At 34.2% G+C, this 21,962-nt stretch overlaps 1 protein-coding gene across 4 annotated transcripts in view; it reads left to right on the top strand.

Moving 5' to 3' along the window:
• The window catches only part of LOC150097199 (centrosomal protein of 95 kDa-like), a 234,027-nt gene that overhangs the window by 150,335 nt on the left and 61,730 nt on the right, over positions 1-21,962 (top strand). For all 4 annotated transcript variants that reach the window (XM_090407715.1, XM_090407711.1, XM_090407712.1 and 1 more), the window contains exon 11: positions 19,724-19,793. In XM_090407715.1, coding sequence (XP_090263841.1) covers positions 19,724-19,793 — 70 coding nt within the window. The remainder of the gene's footprint in view (positions 1-19,723; positions 19,794-21,962) is intronic.

Here is a 21,962-nt window from a genome sequence, read left to right as displayed (position 1 = left end):
ACTTGACTTGACATCAAACTGTCTCGCTTTAATCCTTTCAGTTCTAATTGCTGACTTACCCAGTCTATATTTAAGTTATATTAACTGTTAGAATGTCTCATTTACACCATATAATTGTAATGTTCCAAAAAGCTTTTTTTCTTGGAAATTTGTCATATTCCTTTTTTCCCCATACAACACTTAAATATTGATTCTTGTTATATTCTCATGATTACTCGGCTTTCTATCTTAAAGTGAAAATATGCTCCTGCCAATCCCCTTGCTTGGCCTAAATCCTGCTTGTTCTCTCTAAGTTTCTCTTCAGTAATATATCTTAGCCTCTTTTCAAGTATACTTGCATAAATCTTACCTGGAACTGTCACTAGGAAAAATCACATGTAATTAATTATCACTTTTGTTTTTATTTCTCTGTTTTATAGATGGGTACTATGAACTTTACTCCAGTCATTTGGAATTTGATCTTCTGAATGTCTTTTGAATTATGCAATGCAACCACTATAAAACTTTTATAGCTTCATATTTGAGCATTTCTGTAAATATTATCTACTCAGCTTCCTTCCCACATTTCTGGTTTTTGATATATATATATATATATATATATATTTTTTTTTTAATCTTAGATATTCTGTCACTCCTTGTTTCTTTTAACAATCTTTCAACGTAATTAGGCTAATCATTCTAGAATATCTTTATCTTCAGTGTTCATTTCACTTTTGTTACTCTTATTATTTTTACTGTACTCTTTTCCTCCCTTTCTAAGCTTCTTCAATGGCTTTTAAAACATTTTGCCACCTTCCTAACATTTATTTTTTATGCTCTTACAAAGTCTTCCCAAGACTTTTGTTTAGTACTTTTACAAGCTGCTTATCTTTCTTACATTTTTCTCTGTGTTCTCATAGGGTATCTGCTCTCTTGTTAGGATCTTTCACTTCTTCTTTTCCGGGACTCTCTCTTTCAGATCTTGCATGTACCATGGCATTCTGATATTTCTATCCTTGTAGACAACCTCACAACATACCTCTCTGGCTGAATCCTTCAATGCTTGCTTCAGGATCTGCCACTGCATCTCCAAGGTTTGATTATTGTTTTAAATTTCCTTCATTTTTCTTCCAGTAATATTTGAATACTTAAGACACTTGTGAAAACTGCTCAGTTTTGATTTATCATTTTCACTAAAGTTCTATTTCGTTAGTTTATCTTTTTTATTCTTGATATTTGGTACCAAATTTGTCAGCTCAAGAATAAATCTAAATCTTCATATTTTCAGAGTAAAAAAACTGAGCTTAATATCATTTAAATATTAAATTTAATGCCACTTTCTTGGTTGTGGGAAATAGTGTACTACGTTGTCTTACACCCTGCTTAATTTTATTCTTATTAACAGATTATTATTAATAATGTAATTAATAATATATTATGAATAATGCAAAATTATGTACACTCATGTTCATAGAAACTGCATCACCTGCTTTAACCATATTTTTTTTTGGTAACTAAATTTGAATTCCAATTTGGAAAAGGATAAATAACACAATAATTGTCACAAATAATGAAGAAGGTAATATAACATTCTTATTTTTTTATTAATATTTGGTTCTTTTTAGTACAAGATATGACAGGAAATGACAACAAATTTGAAAATATTTGAAAATGGAGTGGACAGTGATATTTTCACTGGAAAAACAAATGTTTGTATCAAAATTTAGTTCAACTACACAGTTTTACTACCATTCAAAGCTAAAAATTCACTGTTTGCTGTTTAGTACTTCGTGGATCCTCTTGCCTTTATTACAGCTTGGCATTGTTGGAAATTTTTCCACTTCGTTATACTATAAATTAAGGATACCAAGAAATTATATACTTGGTTTAATCCTTTATCTAAATGTAAGCAAACAAAGTTTTCACCTGAAGTATTTACAGGACTGGGGCAACTCGTATATAGAAGCTAATGACTTCACATCACTTGCCTTAATATCTCATAATGCAAAGCACATATCCTTGCAAACATGTATAATGATATGCATTATGGGAAAGGTCACCTCCCAGACTGGTTTTGACCTTTATTGAAGTCTCATCATGTGAGCCAGACCCAGAGGTGATACTAAGGTTGTAGTAGTGCAGAAATCATAGTTTCATATACAAGTAGCCAAAAGATGTCACCTTATTATTAAAATACTCTGGATTAGAGAAATTTGTTGGAAGTTTTTCCACTTGGTTATATTATAAATTAAAGATACAAGAAATTATATACTTGGGGCCTGAAATACTTCAGGTGCAAACTTTGTTTGCTTACACTTGGATAAAGGATTAAACCAAGTATATAATTTCTTGGTATCTTTAATTCAGCTTGACATTGGTTGGGGCATTGACAAAATCAGTATCCTGATGGATGTAACTCAATTCATGGTTCCATATCCTTATTACTGGAACTCCCAAAGGGTTTTCAGCCCCTTCTTTTGTAGTTCAGTCTCCATTTGGTAACACAAATTCTCAATTGTGTTGATATCTTGACTGTTTCCTGGCTGTGATTGGTGCTGAATTGAGTGTTCATTGAGCCACTTATTAACCTGCAACAAAATTTAAAGCTTTTTTTTTTTTTTTTTAAGTATAAACTCAGTTTGTAAGGTACATTTTAGGATTATTATACCATTGCTTACACATTTTGGCCTATGACAAGGGGCAGAGTCATCCTGAAAGATTCAGTTCATCGTTATGGTAAAATGGTCTCTGATAGTAGTAAGCAGCAATTCTTCTAAAATTTTCTGGTATATTTGTGCATTCACTGAATCTTTTCTGAAATATAAGTGACCAAATGATCATGTAACCAAAACTAACCATAGCAATCTCAGCACAAAAATGTGAAAACTAGCATTTGCTGTCTCTTTATAGCATAACAAATTCTGTTACAATAACAGCAACTATTACATTATACAGAAACTCGTGGGAATGATAGATGATGCAATACAACTAATATCTATAAACCAATGAAAATGACCATTTAATTATTAAAAACTGTATTTATGTAAGGTGATGTGGTTTCTGTGAACATGAGTGTATATACATCATTTCTCAAAAGCAGTATAGTTTCCAGAAAACAAAAAACACAATTGTGACTAGAAGACATTTCCGACACAAACGATGCAATTGATAAAGTATATGTAGAGTATGTATTTTTTCACCATTGCACCTTAAAAAAAAAACAAGAATAAGGAGGATGAACAAGGTGATTGAACCACTGGATATGAGAAGTAAGCATGTGAGAGAGTTTGTGGTCATGGTTAGAACAAATAATTTGGTTGAGCATAGGGAGAATGTGAGGATGTATATCAGGAGTTTATTGAGGAGAGTAAAAGATAACTTGAAAGCAGGCAGGACCTAAACAAACCAACTACTTCTGTTGCAATTCACTTATAATAAATAACACTGAAATGCAACTGTTAATTACAAAGAACCCAAGAATCGTGCACTCCACATAGACTGATAGCATTCAGTTATACTACTTACCATTGCATTAATAACGACAGCTGGCATTGCCCTGAAATCACACCCATAACACATGAATTTATCTTGATCTCAATTAGACTGACACCTTAAACGGATTAAATATATAGACTACCTGCATATCAATTTCACATTATTGCTTCAAAATTTATCCATTCAAAAGATACAGAACCAACTAACATAAAAATCTCATACATTCTGTTCATTTTTGAAATTATGGATTATACAACCATGTTAAAGTAACTCTTTTTATTATCTCGACGTTTCGATCTTCATATCAAGATCATCATCTTATGCATACATAAATATACAAGACAAGCTGCATTACATTTCAAACCGTAAGCTAGAGAAACAATGATTTGATCACATGCTACTCACTGGCATGACCTCTAGTGGGAAAAAAAAAATAAAAAAATTACATCTAGCTAGATTTAATTTATGATTATATGAATAAACATTCTTGCTTATACATGGTTATCCTTCCAGTAACAGTGATGTCCTATTTCTATTTCTCTTAGAGAGGAAGGATTCATGAAATTCGTAGAAATTTCTACCTACAAAAAGAAGGCACAGCCATGGGCTCGCCATTATCCACCCCGATTGCTAACTTTTATATGGAACATTTTGAACATCTTGCTTTAGGTTCCTTCCCTTTAAAACCCAAAGTCTGGCTTAGATACGTTGACGATGTTTTCGCGATCTGGTCTCATGGCTGTTAGACACATTCCTTAGCCACCTAAACAAGCAACACAAACGCATACGGTTCACAATTCAGATTAAAAAACATAACACACTGCTGTTTCTAGACACACTTGTCGCACGTCTTCCCTTGGGCAATCTTTCCTTCACTGTTTACCGGAAACCGACACATACTGGCCAATATATAACCATAAACCTCTACCACCACCCAACACAAAAACTAGGTGTCATCAATACCCTAAAAAACAGGGCTCTGAAAATCTGCTCCAATGAACAGGTACTGAAAAACGAATTTAAAGTGATCAGCAATACTTCTCAAAAAAATGGATACAGCCAAAACACTATTAACAAAATTCTCTACAAGTCTTTAATAAAAAAACAAAGACAAATCACACTACAGTAAAACTATAACCATTCCCTACATTAAAGGGACATCAGACAAAATAAACAAGAGTACTACAAAAATACAACCTCAAAGCCACCTTTAAACCTCCTGCAAAATTAAAAAGCTTACTCAGCTCATCCAAAAACCCACTCCCTCCACTAACCCAACCTGGTGTATACTGTATTTACTGCACCTGCAACATACCATACATAGGAGAAACAGGATGCACAATTCCGATCAGACAAAAAGAACATAAACGACACATCAAATATAATAATTATGGTGAAGCTGGCCTTTTTGATCATGCCCTTGAACACCTTACATAGAATTGACTGAAAAAAGCACTAGTTGTCTACATCACACCAAAACATGGTATGAACGCAAATTTAAGGAAGCTTCTGAAATCGTTATCAATCACCCCAATCTAAACAAATAATGATGGTCTAAAAATCCCATACATATGAAGGCATATATTCGTTCCACAAATCCTTTCTCTCTAAGAACAACTATAAACAGGACTGTAGAAAATCCAGGATCCTAAATCTAAAATAACTAATACTAAAAAATAGGACATCACTGTTAAAGGGAAAAAAATCTATAAGAAAGAATGTTTATTCATGTTGTAATTTATAAACAATTTTATTTTTATTATTTTTTTTTTTGAAATCAAAAACAACAATTGTAATAATAGAAATAGGACTTCACTGTTACTGGAAGGATAACCATCTGTAAGCAAGAATGTTTATTCATATAATCATAAATTAAATCTAGCTTGATGTTTTTTTTCCCACTAGAGGTCATGCCAGTGAGTAGCATGTGATCAAATCATTGTTTCTCTAGCTTATGGTTTGAAATGTAATGGCTTGTCTGAAAAAGCACTAGTTGTCTACATCACACCAAAACATGGTATGAACGCAAATTTAAGGAAGCTTCTGAGAGCGTTATCAACCACCCCAATCTAAACAAATAATGATGGTCTAAAAATCCCATACATATGGAAGGCATCTATTCATTCCACGAATCCTTCCTCTCTAAGAACAACTATAAACAGGACTGAAGAAAATCCAGGATCCTAAATCTAAAATAACATTAAGACTAAAAAATAGGACATCACTGTTAAAGGAAAAAAAATCTATAAGAAAGAATGTTTATTCATATTGTAATTTATAAATAATTTTATAAATAATTTTATTTTATATTTTTTTTGAAATCAAAAATAACAATTGTAATAATAGAAATAGGACTTCACTGTTACTGGAAGGATAACCATCTGTAAGCAAGAATGTTTATTCATATAATCATAAATTAAATCTAGCTTGATGTTTTTTTTTCCACTAGAGGTCATGCCAGTGAGTAGCATGTGATTAAATCATTGTTTTTCTCTAGCTTACGGTTTGAAATGTAACGCAGCTTGTCTTGCATATTTAGGTATGCTCCAGATGATGATCTTGATATGAAGATCGAAACATCGGGATAATAAAAAGAGTTATTTTAACATGGTTGTATAATCCATAATTTCAAAAATGAATGCTGATCACTGTGTAACACTAAACGAAAGGATCATACATTCTCTGCAAACACTATAACAGTCTTCTAACAAAATAAGAAACACATACAAGAAAGAATTATTTCAACAGTGCTTGGGGACCTGACACACCAGTCCATAACTGAAACCGCTGTTGTTATACACAAATACCTGTGCTTCAAAAAATCTGAGACAGTATTTAACCATTACAGTAGAATCTATCTTAACTGGCAACAAAGGGACTTCACCAATCACCGATACGAGATTTTGCTGGATAATTGGATATATATTTTGAGAACTTACCTTTTCATATGGAGTGCTTAAGGGTCAAAGCTGTATAACTGAGAGGAGACCTCCACATAGCCTTTAAAGGAATGCGGAGAACCAACCAGGGCTTCTGACCTAATGTCCAATCCTCATCTTTTCGTGGTGCACCCTGTTGGGTATCTACTTTGATACTGAACGAACGAGGATGGGCTGGCAATTTGGGATTTAGCCGACCAAATTGTATTCTTATTGGTTAAACCAAAATAAAAAAAGATGGTACAACATGACAAATTTCATGCCGGCTGGGGCGTCGCCCGGTTAAACAAGGCCCCCATTGTTTTCGCCAGGGAACCAGGGCAAACAGCAAAAAGTCAGCTACTGGAACAAATCTGAAAACAAATCCCAACTCAACATCACCAGAGTTAAAGATCGGTACTATCAACATAAGAAGCCTGAATGGCAAAGAAATGGAGCTAGCTGAGGAATTAGATAAGTACCAGATCAACATAATAGGGGTGACTGAAACAAAAAAGACCAAAACTGGTGAGATCTTTCTGAGCAATAAATACAAAATGTTATATTCAGGCAATGACAATCAAGGAAAAGAAGGAGTAGCCATAGTATTCAACACAAAATACGAGGCTAATCTTCTTGAATGGCAGTCAGTCTCAAGTAGAGTAATGTGGGCAAATATGAGAATGGGGAACTGGACAATGAGACTTATTTGTGCCTATGGTCCCACAGAGGTTCTACTAAGGTAGAAGTGGAGGAATTTTTTGATGCTTTAGAAAAAGCAACTGACACAATGAAAAAGGAAAAGTTGGTCCTTGTTGGGGATCTAAATAGCAGAGTAGGAAATGATTGTGAGACATACAAAAATATTTTGGTAAGAAAATTTGGAGAAAAGAGCAAAGCTAATAATAATGGCAAATATCTGTTGGATTTCTGCTCAGGACATGGACTGGTTATTACTAACACCATGTTCCAACATAAAAATGTGCACAAATTCACATGGAGAGAAGAAGCTAGGAATAAGAAAAGTCTCATTGATTATGTTATTGTTGATAGTGATATTTTCTCCCTGGTGCAGGACACCAGAGTGTACAGAGGATCTGAAATTGGAAGCGATCACTATTTAGTCTTGAGCAGGATAAAATTGAATTTCATATTAAAAGTTGAGCAGCTCTCAGATGTGAACTGTAGACTAAAATACAGAAAGATTATTGAAAAGAAAATGAAAGAGTTTGAGAACAGGAATCAAACCTTGGAGATTCAGTGGCAAACTCTGAAGAAAACATTGATTGATTCTGCCTCAGAGGCATGTGGTGAGGTTGTGTGCAAGGATAAAAAAAATCAGAACTCCCTGGTGGACACAGGAAGTTAAAGAGGCAGTGAAGGAAAAGAAGAAAGCATATCAAAAGTTCCTGGCAAATAAGTCAGCTGTTACTCTTACAGAATACCGAGACAAATGTAAGAAAGCTAAACAGTGTGTAAAACTAGCTAAACAAAAGTCATGGGAGGACTTTGGCAAGAATATAGAAAATAAATATCAAGAAGGTGGCAAAATATTCTGGTGGTTGTTGAAGAAGCTTAGAAATGGAGGAAAGAGTGCTGTAAAAGGAGTTAGAGATGATAAAGGTGACATGAAAACAGGAGAAAAAGATATCCTTGAAGTATGGAGTAATTACTTTGAAAAACTGCTAAATGAAACAAGCAGTGATGACAGCACAGTGATAAAAAACACTGACCAGGCATGCAGTCAGGAATACATATCCATACTTGAAGTAGAAAAAGCCATCAAAGGCTTGAAACGTGGAAAGGCAGCAGGAGTAGATGATATTCGACCAGAAATGCTGAAGTATGGTGGCATAAAAGTCTTACAGTGGCTGCACTGCATAGTTCAGAAAGCCTGGACAGAGGGACGAATTCCCGACAATTGGAGTAGAGCTCTCATAGTACCCATATATAAAAAGGGAAATAAAACTGAATGTGAGAATTATAGAGGTATTTCCCTACTGAGTGTTCTTGGCAAGATCTATGCAAGTATACTTGAGAAACGGTTGAGAAGAATTGTGGAAGAAAAGCTTGGTGAAGAAGAAGCTGGATTCAGGCCAAATAGAGGCTGTCAGGATCAGATCTTCACTTTACGACAAATAGTCGAGAAAGCATGGGAATATAACAAGGATCTGTATTTATGTTTTGTCGATTTGGAAAAGGCATATGACAAGGTGCTAAGTGAGAAGCTATTCAATACGCTGCAGTTATATGGTAATGGGGCATTATATCAAGCAATACTTAGTCTTTATTTGAGTTGTAAGTCAGCAGTTAGAATTGAAGGAAGTACAGGAAGATGGTTTAATGTTAAATCTGGTGTGAGACAAGGATGTACATTATCCCCTCTGTTATTCATTATCTATATGGATCACATTATGAAGGAAAGTAGTATTAAACCTGATATCAAAATTGGAGATGTTAATGTCAGCTCGTTGCTTTATGCGGATGATGTTATACTTCTAATTAAATCCGCTACAAGTCTGCAAGATTCTCTGACTAAATTGAATAACTGTTGTAATAGATATGGTATGAAGGTCAGCAATAAAAAGACAAAGACAATGAAAATAGGCAGAATCATTGAAAATGTCAACTGTGTTGTGAATGGAGAACCTGTGGAACAAGTAAAACATTTCAGCTACTTAGGCACAATTTTTGCTGAAGATGGTAAATTAAATATAGAAATAGACAACAGAATCAGCAAAGCTGGTATGGTGGGAAGTCAATTGAATAAATTCATATGTAATAAGAGAGAAATTAGTCAGAACACTAAATTAGCTGTATACAAGACAGTGTTCAAACCAGTTTTAACTTATGGATCTGAGAGCTGGGTCAGAAGTAAAACACTTGACCAAAGACTAGAGACCGCAGATATGAGAGTCCTGAGAAAGATTAGAGGCGTGAACAAATGGCATCAATTTCAATATCATATTAAAAATGAGAATATTAGGAAAGAACTTGACATTGTCAGCATCCAGGAATGCGTTAGCAGAGCTAATCTTAGGTGGTATGGTCACTTGAACAGAATGGGAGAGGAAAGATTAGCAAAACAAGTGTTCTCTGCCAGGTTGGCAGGAAAACGACCCAGAGGAAGACCAAGATATAGGTGGATTGATACGGTACAAAGTGCCTTAGACGATAGAAATATAAGATCTGGTAATGTTGGAGTCTTGACAGGTAACAGACTGATTTGGAGGAGAATTGTAGATAGGAAGTTAGTAATGATGTAATTTTTTCATGTAGTACTGTCATAACCTGTACACCCCTTGAGGGTACATGGCAGGAATTTGATGATAATGACCTTTTCATATTTTGTGATGTCATATGTAGAAATTGCAGCATGCAAAGTTTGTTGGTCGTGTTTTTCGATATTCCGGCCATATTTAAATAAATAACATAAAAAATCATGCAGATTTTTTAAAATTTAGAACACACATTCACATAATTTTATATTTCACAAAATCGAACTTAAACAGCATTTAAAAATTGCAGTACATATTATCACATGAAAGTTGTTGTGAATTTCTTAGTGTGATGACAACTTTGAAAGTCTGCCTGGTTACAAGATTGTCGCCGGAGCTTTAAAAATTCACTCTGTATACAATGAAAGTTTCATAACATGTGCTGACATAGATGAACATTGCTTGGCAAATCTCAACATATGACAGTGTTGCCAGAATGCAAGCCCATTGCATATTTTTCTTATCTCATAGGCTTAAATTTCGGGTTTAAATTTAGACCTTCAAAAGTACCATTGTTTTGGTATTGCCGATTAATTGAGTGCCAGTTACGAGAGATTTTACTGTGCTAAGAAATTATTTCAATAATGCTTGTTATAACAACAGAGAAATATCATATAGCATAGACCCACTACAATCCTCTGCACAAACAGATGCTACAGTATGAGTGCATCTTATATCCATACTGCTCAACTTGCTGCATCATCCAAAACACTTAACAGTTATAGAACTCTAAAATGCGAACCTGTGGATGTTGTATCGACTCACTTAATAGAGCAAAAGATATCGATATCATCCACACTATATAAAAATATAAACCATTATAACAAATGCAAACATCCATGAAAAACATTAGTTTTTGTTAAATCTGCTCTCTTAAAACTCCAGCTTTGAAATCTATACATTGCCATCAACATCTCATCTGTCACCAATATTATCATCATCATCATTTATCAGTCATTTCAAAAAATTACCATTTATCTTGCTTTATTTTACACTATAATTAAAAAGAAAAAATTATTTCTTCTTTACTTGCTAATCACCATTGACTTCCTGGTATATACCCTCATGGGGTGTACAGACTACTCTAACAAGAATTACATAATTAAGTCTACATTATTATTAATCTCCTACCAACAATTTTTTTCCCAAATTAATCGATTACTTGTCAGCCTTCATATATCATATCTGATTTCTGTCTTCTAGGATTCTTCTGACTGAATTAATCCATCTAGTTATTGGTCTTCTTTGAGTTTTTGACTGCCATCACTGGCATCAAATACTTGTTTTGCTAACCTTTTCTGTTTTGTTCAAGTAACGATTGCCACCTTAGATTAGTCCTGTTCACACATTCTTGAATGCTAATAATATCAAGTTCCATCTTTAATGTCTTCATTTTTAATATGATTTTGCCATTGAGGGCCATCTATTCAGGCCTTAATTTTTTTCAGAACTCTCATATCTGTTGTCTCTGATCTTTAAATGATTACTTTATTTCTAATCCAACTCTCAAATCCATAATTTAAAACGGGTTTCAAATAATGAGTGCTCACTTGACTAAGATCTAACAACCAGGTGTATGTAACATGGTGCACAGAGCTATCACTATACCTTACATTTGAATAAAGAAATAAAAAAGAATCTAATTGCTTGGCATCTTTAATTTAATTTATAGCCAATTGAAAAATCTTTCAACAACTAGCTCTAATCCAGGGTATTTTAATAAGACTTTACACATTTTCACTAGTTGCATATGGAAAATATATGATTTCTGCTTTGCTTCAACCTTAGTATCTCTTCTGGCTTCTGCTGGTGAGATCTCAATAAAGGTTGAAACTGGTCTGATTAGTGCCTCCTCCCATAATTCGTAGCATTATCCATACCCACAAGAATGTGCTATTCGCATTATGGAATACTAAGGCAATTGATATGAAATTGTAGCCTCTATTAATTGTAGCCACTAGTCATGAAGATACTTCATCTGCAAACTTTGTTCGCTTACACTTAGATAAAGGATTAAACAAGAATATAATTTCTTGGCATTTTAATTTAAAGAATGATTTCAGTATGTTGAAACTGTGAGCAAATGCTAGTGGCTGTGAATTCAGTGTTAGTAAGTGAAAATTATGCACTTTGATGTAATAAAATATCTAACAGTATTTTTATATTGATGGGATTATGCTACAAGAAACTGATGAGACTAGGAATCCTGGAGAATTTGAAGTTCACAGGTCATGTAGCAAAAATTGCAAAAACAATTCAGAGAATAATTGTGATGTTGAAACATAGTCATGTAAGGATAAGGAAGTCATTTTACCTCTTTACAAGGCCTTGATATAACCACACATGGACTATTATGTGCAAGTTTGGTCTCGTGGACTCCCTGGAGGTCTTGAAGAATAATAACAATATCACAGTGTTATCACAATCTATATATGATGATTCTTGGAATGCCTGATTTGATTAAGATGTTAAATGGACATAGGAAAATATTCTATTGCTAGTGCTGTAAGTGAATGCCACCTCACTGCTATTGCAGGTCTTACAGTACAGAACCGATCATTTGTTCACTGTATACTCAGAATAATCATGCACTGGATGTATACAAAATGGGTTCTTATTATATGTGAATACCCTTTTATATGACTCCAATCCACAGAAGGTTATAAATCTGCAGTATATTAGTACCATAGGCAGAACCAATAATTAATTCCATGGGAGAAATTTTTTTTTATTAATTGTATATCTATATATTTTTGTCTTTTTATTTATTTATTTTTAGATAATGTGGAAACTCTTCTCTTGAGATCAAATGTGGAACTTTTTTCAAGCCACTTTAGACTTCCAATAGCAGGGCAATGGTCTCACACCAGGCATTGAAATTCATCTTCCACCTGTGATGATTCTTATATTAGACTACAAACCAGGATCAAAATCAGCAGTGTATAGAAGTAGAAAACAAAATTAATGTAATAATAATAATATATTGTGTTCATCAAATAAAATAATGCTAATTTTACTTTACCAGTTCTGTGTCTGTAGATGCATGTGTTCACAGGGCCCGTTTGCCTATTCTGCAGGATGAAAAAGCCGAATTTCTGGGTGAAAAAATCCCCTCCTTTCATATGAGACCGGCTAACTCACTTTTCATTGAAAGATACCAGATAAAGTTCTTCACGTCACTGACTGCAATCGAACCCAGGTCTTTCCAACCAAAGGGCTTTGTCTATATCAACTGAGCTATGGAGGCTCTGAACAATGCTAATATTGTTTTTAATTGCAAATATATGATTCATTGGCATTGAGATATTATTATTATCTGAGACCTTTAGGGAGTCAAGAACTCATTAAGGGAAGCTATAAATCACCCAAACCAGCTGCCATACCTTCCCTTAAATTCATTCACACTAGATGCACTCACTACCCCTAAAGGCAAACTCTTCCACTCACTGACTGCTCTGTAACAGAGAGAAAAATCTAGCTTTTACCCCTTTCTTGACTGTGAACAAACTTAATGCCCCCCCCCCCCGTATTCTCTCCCCACCTTCCATATAACAGAAAATTTCATCAGACAATATCTATAACACCCATTCAAAAGTTTATACACCTATATCATATCACCCTTCTTTCTCTTGTTAACTAGAATCTGTAATCCACATACTAGCAGTCTGTACTCATATTCTAAATCCCATAATATGGATATACTTTTCTTTGCACCCTTTCTACAGCTTGTTTATACCCTTGGAATCTGGGAGACCAAATCTGCACACAGTAATCCAGGTTTGATAAGTCTTATCAAAGCCTTATAAAGAGGCAGAATGACTTCCTTATCCTTAGATGTCAAGGTTTGCTTCAATATCACAATTATCCTCTGAGTTGTATTTGCAACTTTTGCTATGTGACCTTTGAACTTCAAATTCCTATCCACCAATATGGCAAGATCCCTTGCTTCCTCTTGTAGCATAATCCTGCTAATATAATATGCTACTGGAAATCTCATCACATCAAAGTGTTTAACTTTACACTTACTAACATTAAACTGTAGCCAGTTTCCTTTGCCCAAATTTCCAGCATATTCAAATCATTTTGTAAGTGCTGAATATTAGTAGAATCCTTGATTCTCTGCCTATCTTCACATAGTCGGTAAACAATTGCACATCTATGTCTCTGTGTGTGTATGTAATGATCCCCACATATGAAAGGTCACAAGACACTTGACTATATGTAGCACAGCAGTGTTGCATAGGGCAAGTGATTAAGGAGAAAGAAGTAATCTATTAATACAGTTCTTAAAAAGTTGAGGATTGTACATATTCATTGAGAAAAACTGTGTGTGTGTGGGGGGCAGGGGAGAAATTGTTCCAAAGAACAGAGGTAGATGGAATGAAACTGGTATGCTTGGAGTTGGAGAGTATATCAGTGTTGACCAGTGGCTGCTCTAGTTCTTACATGATTACAAGAAAGTGGAGGAATGGTGATGACCAGTTCAGCAAAGCAGTGTCCATGAACATACCTATAGATAAAGCATAATACAGAAGCAGATTGTATATGTCTAATCTTTAAAGATGTCCATGGCATAACTATAAATAATAACAACATGATAACCACAGTAATTAACTTTAATGAAATAAAGGTACAAATATTTTGTACTGAAATTAACAGTACATCATCAGTGTAGAACAAACAGTTAAAAGGAATGGAAATATTCTGTTTGTTCTACACTGATGATGTACTGTTAATTTCAGTACGAAATATTTGTACCTTTATTTCATTAAAGTTAATTACTGTGGTTATCATGTTAAGTTATTATTTAGAATGTATATGGTAAAGTGATTGAGGAGAATCTCTGACAAAGGGGGGGGGGGAAGAGGCACCTATTAATTCAATTACCTTCTTTTCATAGTGAAAATTTATGGTCGCACAATGTCTTAGAATAATTACTTTACTTAAGATTAAGCAAGTAACAATTGATTTTGACCTCTGTATTGAGGTCATCATCAGGAAAACATTCATGTGCACAATATACAAGTTACATGCCACTGCACTACACAAAAGTAAAATTAATCTAAATGTTTGTTAATCGTTTATCCTCACCTGACATCTGGTGAGGGGGAAAAAATGGAACTACAATAAACAATTTCTACAGTCCTTTCTTATTGAGATTTTCTTCTGTCTGGGGTTGTTCTGGTTGCTATATGGGTTGAAGATGGGTCCTCAATATTCTTCCATCATTTAATTAATTAATCCATCATATTTGTTCATATTTGGATGATGTTTTAGAATTTCACAAACTTCTTTTAATTTTCTTTCAAACCAGGTTTTGGTGCAGTGTATTGACTTATTGCCTTTCCAGTCAATTCTGTGGCATGTGTGGAGTGTGTTGTCTGATAGTTTTACTATTTTACCATAGTGGAGGTATTTAATGTGGTGTTTGTGTTCTTTCTGATTGTAATGGCGCATCCTGTTCCCCTATGTAAAGTAGGTTACAAGTACATTGAATTTTGTAAACCTCTGGATGGGCAAGGTATAGAAGAGAATCTTTGGAGGAGCTAAGTAAATTTCTTAATTTGGCCAAGGGGCTTGCAGATTGTCTTGATGTTGCATTTATTTAAGTAAGTAGTTCTGAAATGTAAGGGTATGGCTATGGCATTCTTGTAATTTTTTTGCTTTTAATGGCATTTTTAATGAGGATCTTGTGAACTGTTTTTTATTGTAGCCATTTTTAACAAATGTTTGGTTAATGATTTCAAATTCTTGGTTCAAAGCTTGTTCAATGGAGCAAATTGTTAGGGCTCTGTGTTTGAATTTTTATGTATGTATTGGTCTGTATGATTTGTGGTAGACAGTGAAGGAGAGGCAGCCTGAAGGAAGACGTGTGATGAGTGTGTATCTAGAAAAGGAAGAGAGTTATTGTTTTAGATTTCGATGGTAAATTTGATATCTTTGTGTTGTTTGTTCAGGTGGTTAGGAATGTATTTAATGTTTTGTGGCCATGGGGCCAAGCGGCAAAAATATCATCAACATATCTGAGCCAGACTTTGGGTTTTAGGCTGGTTGAACCTAGAGCTCGTTGCTCAAAGTCTTTCATGTAAAAGTTAGCTATTGGGGGAGGGGGGGGGAAGAAAGTGGTGAACCCATGGCCGTACCTTCCTTTTGTAGGTAAAAATTATTTTGCCACATGAAATATCTGGAGCTGAGCACTTGGGCAAAGAGGGTCATGATATCGAGCAGAAATCTTTTGTAAGAGAATAGTATTATTGATTGGGACATTAGTGAAAAGGGCAGTTGTATCAAAGCTGACTGATAAATCTTTATCATTGAGTGTGATGTTTCTAATCTTGTTTATGAAGTGTTGTGTATTTTTTATGTAAGAGGGGGAATGACCTACCAACTCCTTGAGTGTGGCTCTAATTTCTTGGCTAAGTGATAATTAGGGCTGCTGATTCCTTCAACTGTCGGTCGTAGTAGCATGTTTTGTGTATTTTTGGCATGCTGTAAATTCTGGGAGCGCAGGCATAATGCAGTATAAGTTTTTTGGTTGTTTCCTCTGGCCATGTGATCACCAATTTTTTTTAATTCTGTTTTCTTTTTGATGCGATTTTTAGGGTTGTAATTCACCATTTGGTACATGTTGTGGTCAAATACCAGCAGGTTCATTTTTTCCAAGTATGCTGTCCGATCAAGGACAACAGTAGCGTTACCTTTATCTGCTTTTGTAATCACGATGTCTGGGTTATTTTTTAAGAATTTAAGGGCCAATTTTTCTCTTCTGGTTAGGTTGCAACTTATTTGTTTATTAGAGTTTAATATGTATGATGTTTTGATTCATATTTTGTCAGTTAAATTGGAGAGGAGTGATTTCGACAATTGATGTTTCGACCTCTGTATTGAGGTCATCATCAGTAAAACATACATATATACAAATTACATGCCGCTACACTATACAAAAGTAAAATGAATCTAAATGTTTGTTAATCATTTATCCTCACCTGATATCTGGTGTGTGTGTGGGGGGGGGGGGAATGGAACTACAATAAACAATTTTTACAGTCCTTTCATATTGAGATTTATCAATTTAGCCTCATATCAGACCACACTCCAAACATGCCACAGAATTGACTAGAAAGGCACTAAGTCTCTATACTGCACCAAAATCTGGTTTGAAAGGAAATAAAAGAAGCTTGTGAAATGCTGAAACATGTCCAAATATGAACATAAATGATGGATTAATTATTCCAAGAATGTGGAGGACCCTTCTTCAATCCATATAGCAACCAGAACAACCCCAGACAGAAAAAAATCTCAATAAGAAAGGACTGTAGAAATTGTTTAATGTAGTTCTGTTTTTTTTTTTTCCTCCTTTCACCAGAGGTCAGGCGAGGATAAATGATTAACAGACATTTAGATTCATTTTACTTTTGTATAGTGCAGTGGCATATAGCTTTGTATATTGTACATATCTATGTTTTCCTGATGATGACCTCAATACAGAGGTCTAAACGTCAATTGTTACTTTCTTAATGTTTAGTAAAGTAATTTTTCTAACACGTGTGTTGTGCTTCCATAAATTCTTCACTAAGAATGCTGACCACAGTGTAACCTTAAAAGAAAGGATTACCTTCTTTTGTATATCATCAAGAATTCTTTATAAGTTTTGGATGCATCATTCCAAATTGTAGGACTACAGCTAAAAATACTAAAAATGTATTGTCTTATTATAATTTCATGGGTATTGTATAAAGATTTGGAAGGTAGGGAGTGGATTTCCTATAAAGAAAAACTGTACAAATGCAGAACATGTATGCATTCTGTTGATATCATTTCTAACTAGAGTATAAATAAATATAGTTTTATTTAGGACAAATAGTGACTTGTTAAAGACTTGGACATGGACCGTTTGTTTGTAATGTAAATGTTGCATAAAAATAATATTCTTAAAGTTTATTAACAAAAAAAAAATGCACTATTATCTAAGAATAATTATGCAAATTAACTCGCAAAAATTATTTGACAATATGTATGTATGATGAGTGCCTCAGTAGCGCAATTGCAAGAATAGCGGGATATTGTTCCCTTCGATTGGAAAAGGCCTAAGTTTGATTCTCATTATTATCAGAGCAATTGTTATATGGACTTTTTCACTTGAAGGGGGAGTTAGCTGATCCCATATGGAGGTAGCAGGGTTTTTCCTCCCAGCAACTTGGGTTTTTCATCCCATGTACAGCCAAATTGGCCTTACATGATGTGGAGTGTCCTCCTGCAATGAGTCCTTGGAGATGTCACATAATAATAATAATAAACAACCAATCGATTGATTGATTGGAAAAGTACCTGTTCTTTACATCATACAAAAACCTGGTATGAATGCAAATTTAAAGAGGCCTGTGAAATTTTGATTAACTATCCTAATCTTAAAAATATTGGTAGCATAAAAATCCCAAGAATTTGGATAGGACACATTCAACCTGCTTAGTTCTTCAAGTTTTCAAAGAAACCCTGACTCTAGGACTAGAAGCAATTATTTCAGCTTTTATTAGTCACCATCCATACTGTTTTGTTTTAATTTGTATGTATACAGAGATATGAATAATTATGCTGCTGCTGTCTAGCATAATAATAATAACAGGACTTTAGCGTTGATGTAGTAAAGTTCCTTTTTTTTTTTTCACCAGAGGTCAGGCCAGTAGTTTAACAGTTGACCAAATTATTATTATTATTATTTGATCACCATCTGACTGCAACTACACCAACGCCATCTGCTGTCGACCACTACTGGTATTTGCATAGACAATCGCAAACATTCATGCCCACAGCGGGATTCGAACCCACAGCCTTTTGGCTGGAGAGCAGATACGCTATCCACTCGGCCAACAGTTACGCAAATCAATGTAACTTTAGCATACCATGTAGATTGTAGTGCAGTTTGTTTTTTTATATAAATGCACATACCTTAATGTGAAGGTTGAAATATCGAGTGATTATTTTGGTTTATATTAAATTGAAGTTTTACTCTAACACGGTAGTTTCCATAATTTTTATAATCAGTTCTGATCACTCTCTAACCATGAAAGAAAGAATTGTATACATATTTGTCTATCTACATACTAAATAGGAAAACTACTCATCTTGTCTATAGTGACTGGAGAGCAGATACACTATCCACTCGGCCAACAGTTACGCAAATCAATGTAACTTTAGCATACCATGTAGATTGTAGTGCAGTTTGTTTCTTTATATAAATGCGCATACCTTAATGTGAAGGTTGAAATATCGAGTGATTATTTTGGTTTATATTAAATTGAAGTTTTACTCTAACACGGTAGTTGTTTCCATAATTTTTATAATCAGTTCTGATCACTCTCTAACCATGAAAGAAAGAATTGTATACATATTTGTCTATCTACATACTAAATAGGAAAACTACTCATCTTGTCTATAGTGACACCGACTCAGAGATACAACTATAAATGCAAGTTAGTCCAATTATGTGTTCTCTGAATGAAGAATTATCATATTTCTTAATGGAAATAATTGATGGCTTTCTTATCCCTTATGATAATCAAAATAACACTTTGAATCCATTTATTTTTTTCAATGGCTGTACACATCTTGGCCAGGAGGAAGGTTAAAAAAAAAATGCTAGCAGCAGGAACATTTTTTCTGTCCTCTGTCATCAGTTTTATTTCATGCATTTGGGTGCCTCTGTTGTGAACTTGTAGGAACCAAAGGATCAATATGTTATATTGTGAAGTATGCTGTAACGAATTTCCTTTAGATTGATAATAAGAAACTTGAGTTAAAAGATTTCGATAGTTTGTAATAGAGAGTGAGTTCTGTATAATCATGTTAGATGCAGTGAGAAGTGATATTTTTGCATGCAATTTCTTTATAATGGGATTAATATTATATTAAATATCTTTGGTAAAAATTCTTTTTAAATATTTTATCCTGAAAACAAATTTTTCTTAACATCAACAATAAATATTAATTCATTGTTTTATTAAGGATTATAAATACCTACTGTTTTCATAATTTGATGGTTTATTTATATTCTAGGAAAGGAGGTATAAAAGAGCCTTAAAACCAGTGAAATATAAAGTGAAAACCCCTGTTTGCAAGAAATCATGTAAGAATTTAAGTGTCTTTACCTGATTTGATATTTTAATTTCTAAAATGAATTTTAAAATGTATTATAAATAGATGATTTTTTTAAATTATCACTGTTCTTTTATAAATTATTTTCCCTACTGCACTTTATTTATTTTTGTAAGAAATTTCTTCATCTTGAACTCTGATATACTGTGAGCTGTTTCATGTTCACCTTTTTTTTCAACTCTGGCATATGTTATTTGTTTCTTATTGCAAGCAACTTGCTGTTTATGTTCCTGGTTTGTTTCTTCCTCATCATTACCATAACATGTCACATTTGTTGTTAAGCTAAATTAAAGCAAGCAATTTTCAACAGTTAGTTTGTACACTGTTGGACAAACACTATTTCTGAAGATTACAACCACAAATTCAGACAAAATCAGCTTGTGGCAATTTTTATAATTGATGATTTCAAGTAGAAAGCAGGTACACATTCAAACTTTCGAATCACACGCAAAGGGATTACATGGCAGCACTCAACAGGATAAAAGGCTGCGCTAAACAATTGTGTTTGAAGGAAGCTCTTTTCATGAAGGAATAAAGTTGCAAACTTGGAAGTCTTGTAATGTCTCAAAGAAATCATCTAGATGATTTCACATGGGGAAGAATCATTGAAAAGCTTGAAGAATGCTGCAGAATTACTGATATTGTCAGAGAGTTTGTAATTTCCCATATCTTGGTATCCAGCTCTGGGCAGCATTTCAAGCCAATGGAATGCATTCCAGGCATTTGCTAAGATTTCGCCCTCGCTCTACCGTGGAGCATGAAAACAAATTTTTGGCTATAACAGCAAAACATAATCGATGCACCATGGCAGGCCAACTTGCAAGTTGGTTCCATTCAAGCACAGGTATGCAGATATCTCAAAAAACTGGCAAGACATCTGCAATAAGTAGGCCTGTGGTCTGTGTATCCCTTTAAACAAAACAGCTCATCGTAGAGCACATTTTCAGTGATATTGTGTCTATAAAAATTGGACAAGATATTAATGCGATAATGTATTCTTTACAGATGAGTTTTTTTAGTCATCTAGAATCCTCTGATTCTAGATGACACTTAATTTGAAAGTGGTACTGCTTACCATTGCGAGAATGTTCTTGAAAGGGATAGATATGGCAGTGCTGAGGTCATGGTGTGGAGAGGCATTATGCTTAATGAATGCACCGAGCTACAAGTGCTGGAAAAAAGGGACTATGATTGGTGAACGGTATTGCAACAAAGTTTTTCAATGTCATGTTCAATTATTTTGTGGTACCGCAGGCAAAGAATTCATTTTTATGGGTGATAGTGCCACACCACTTCGTACGCGAGCAGTTGAGATACTGCTGGAGACTGAGGATATTAACCCTTTCTGACCTGAATTTTTTTTTTCCAAGTGAAAAATTTTTTTATTTCTGTTTATTTTGTCTTTAGGTATAAAAAAGCAAGAGTATCAAGTATTTTGATGAAAAATACATTTCAGGATAGCAATTCTGACCGACTGATTCCATATGGAATCATTATATTCTGGTAGCAAATATTCAACTTCTTAGCTTATACTCTATACTCCAATATATGCATATTATTCTACTAAGTCATAAAAACCAATATTGGTAAAATTTATACGTATAATACATATAACATATGATACCAGTTGGAATCATTTGCCACATAATATGGGCTGCGAAAGCCAAGACAGTTAGTGATTCCAGTTGGAATCACTAGGGGGAAGGGTTAATAGAATGCATGTGGGATGCAATAGGGAGATTCAATGTATTCCTGATTGAAATTCCCCTCCAGAAAACAAACAATGCCTTATCATTGCTCTGAAGGAGGAGTGGGCCAGTTTGCCTCAAGAACTCCAATTGGTGCTAAGCTAATCATGGTATGGCATTGTGAGAGCTTCATCACAATTCAGTGTGGACATATTCTATACTGAAATATCTTTCTGCATAGTTTTCTGAACTTGACATTGTCCGCATCCAGGAATGCATTAGCTGAGCTAATCTCAGGTGGTATGGCCACTTAAATAGAATGGGAGAGAAAAGATTAGCAAAACATCTGTTCTCTGCCAGGTTGTCAGGAAAATGACCCAGAGGAAGATCAAGATATAGGTGGATTGATACAGTACAAAGTGCCTTAGACCTTAGAAATATAAGATCTAATA

Source organism: Typopeltis vanoorti, chromosome 17, assembly GCF_054136105.1.
Source record: "Typopeltis vanoorti isolate ZY-2024b chromosome 17, IOZ_Tvanoo_1.0, whole genome shotgun sequence".
In the NCBI taxonomy this organism is placed as follows: domain Eukaryota; kingdom Metazoa; phylum Arthropoda; class Arachnida; order Uropygi; family Thelyphonidae; genus Typopeltis; species Typopeltis vanoorti.
This window is presented reverse-complemented; position numbering and strand designations above follow the sequence as displayed.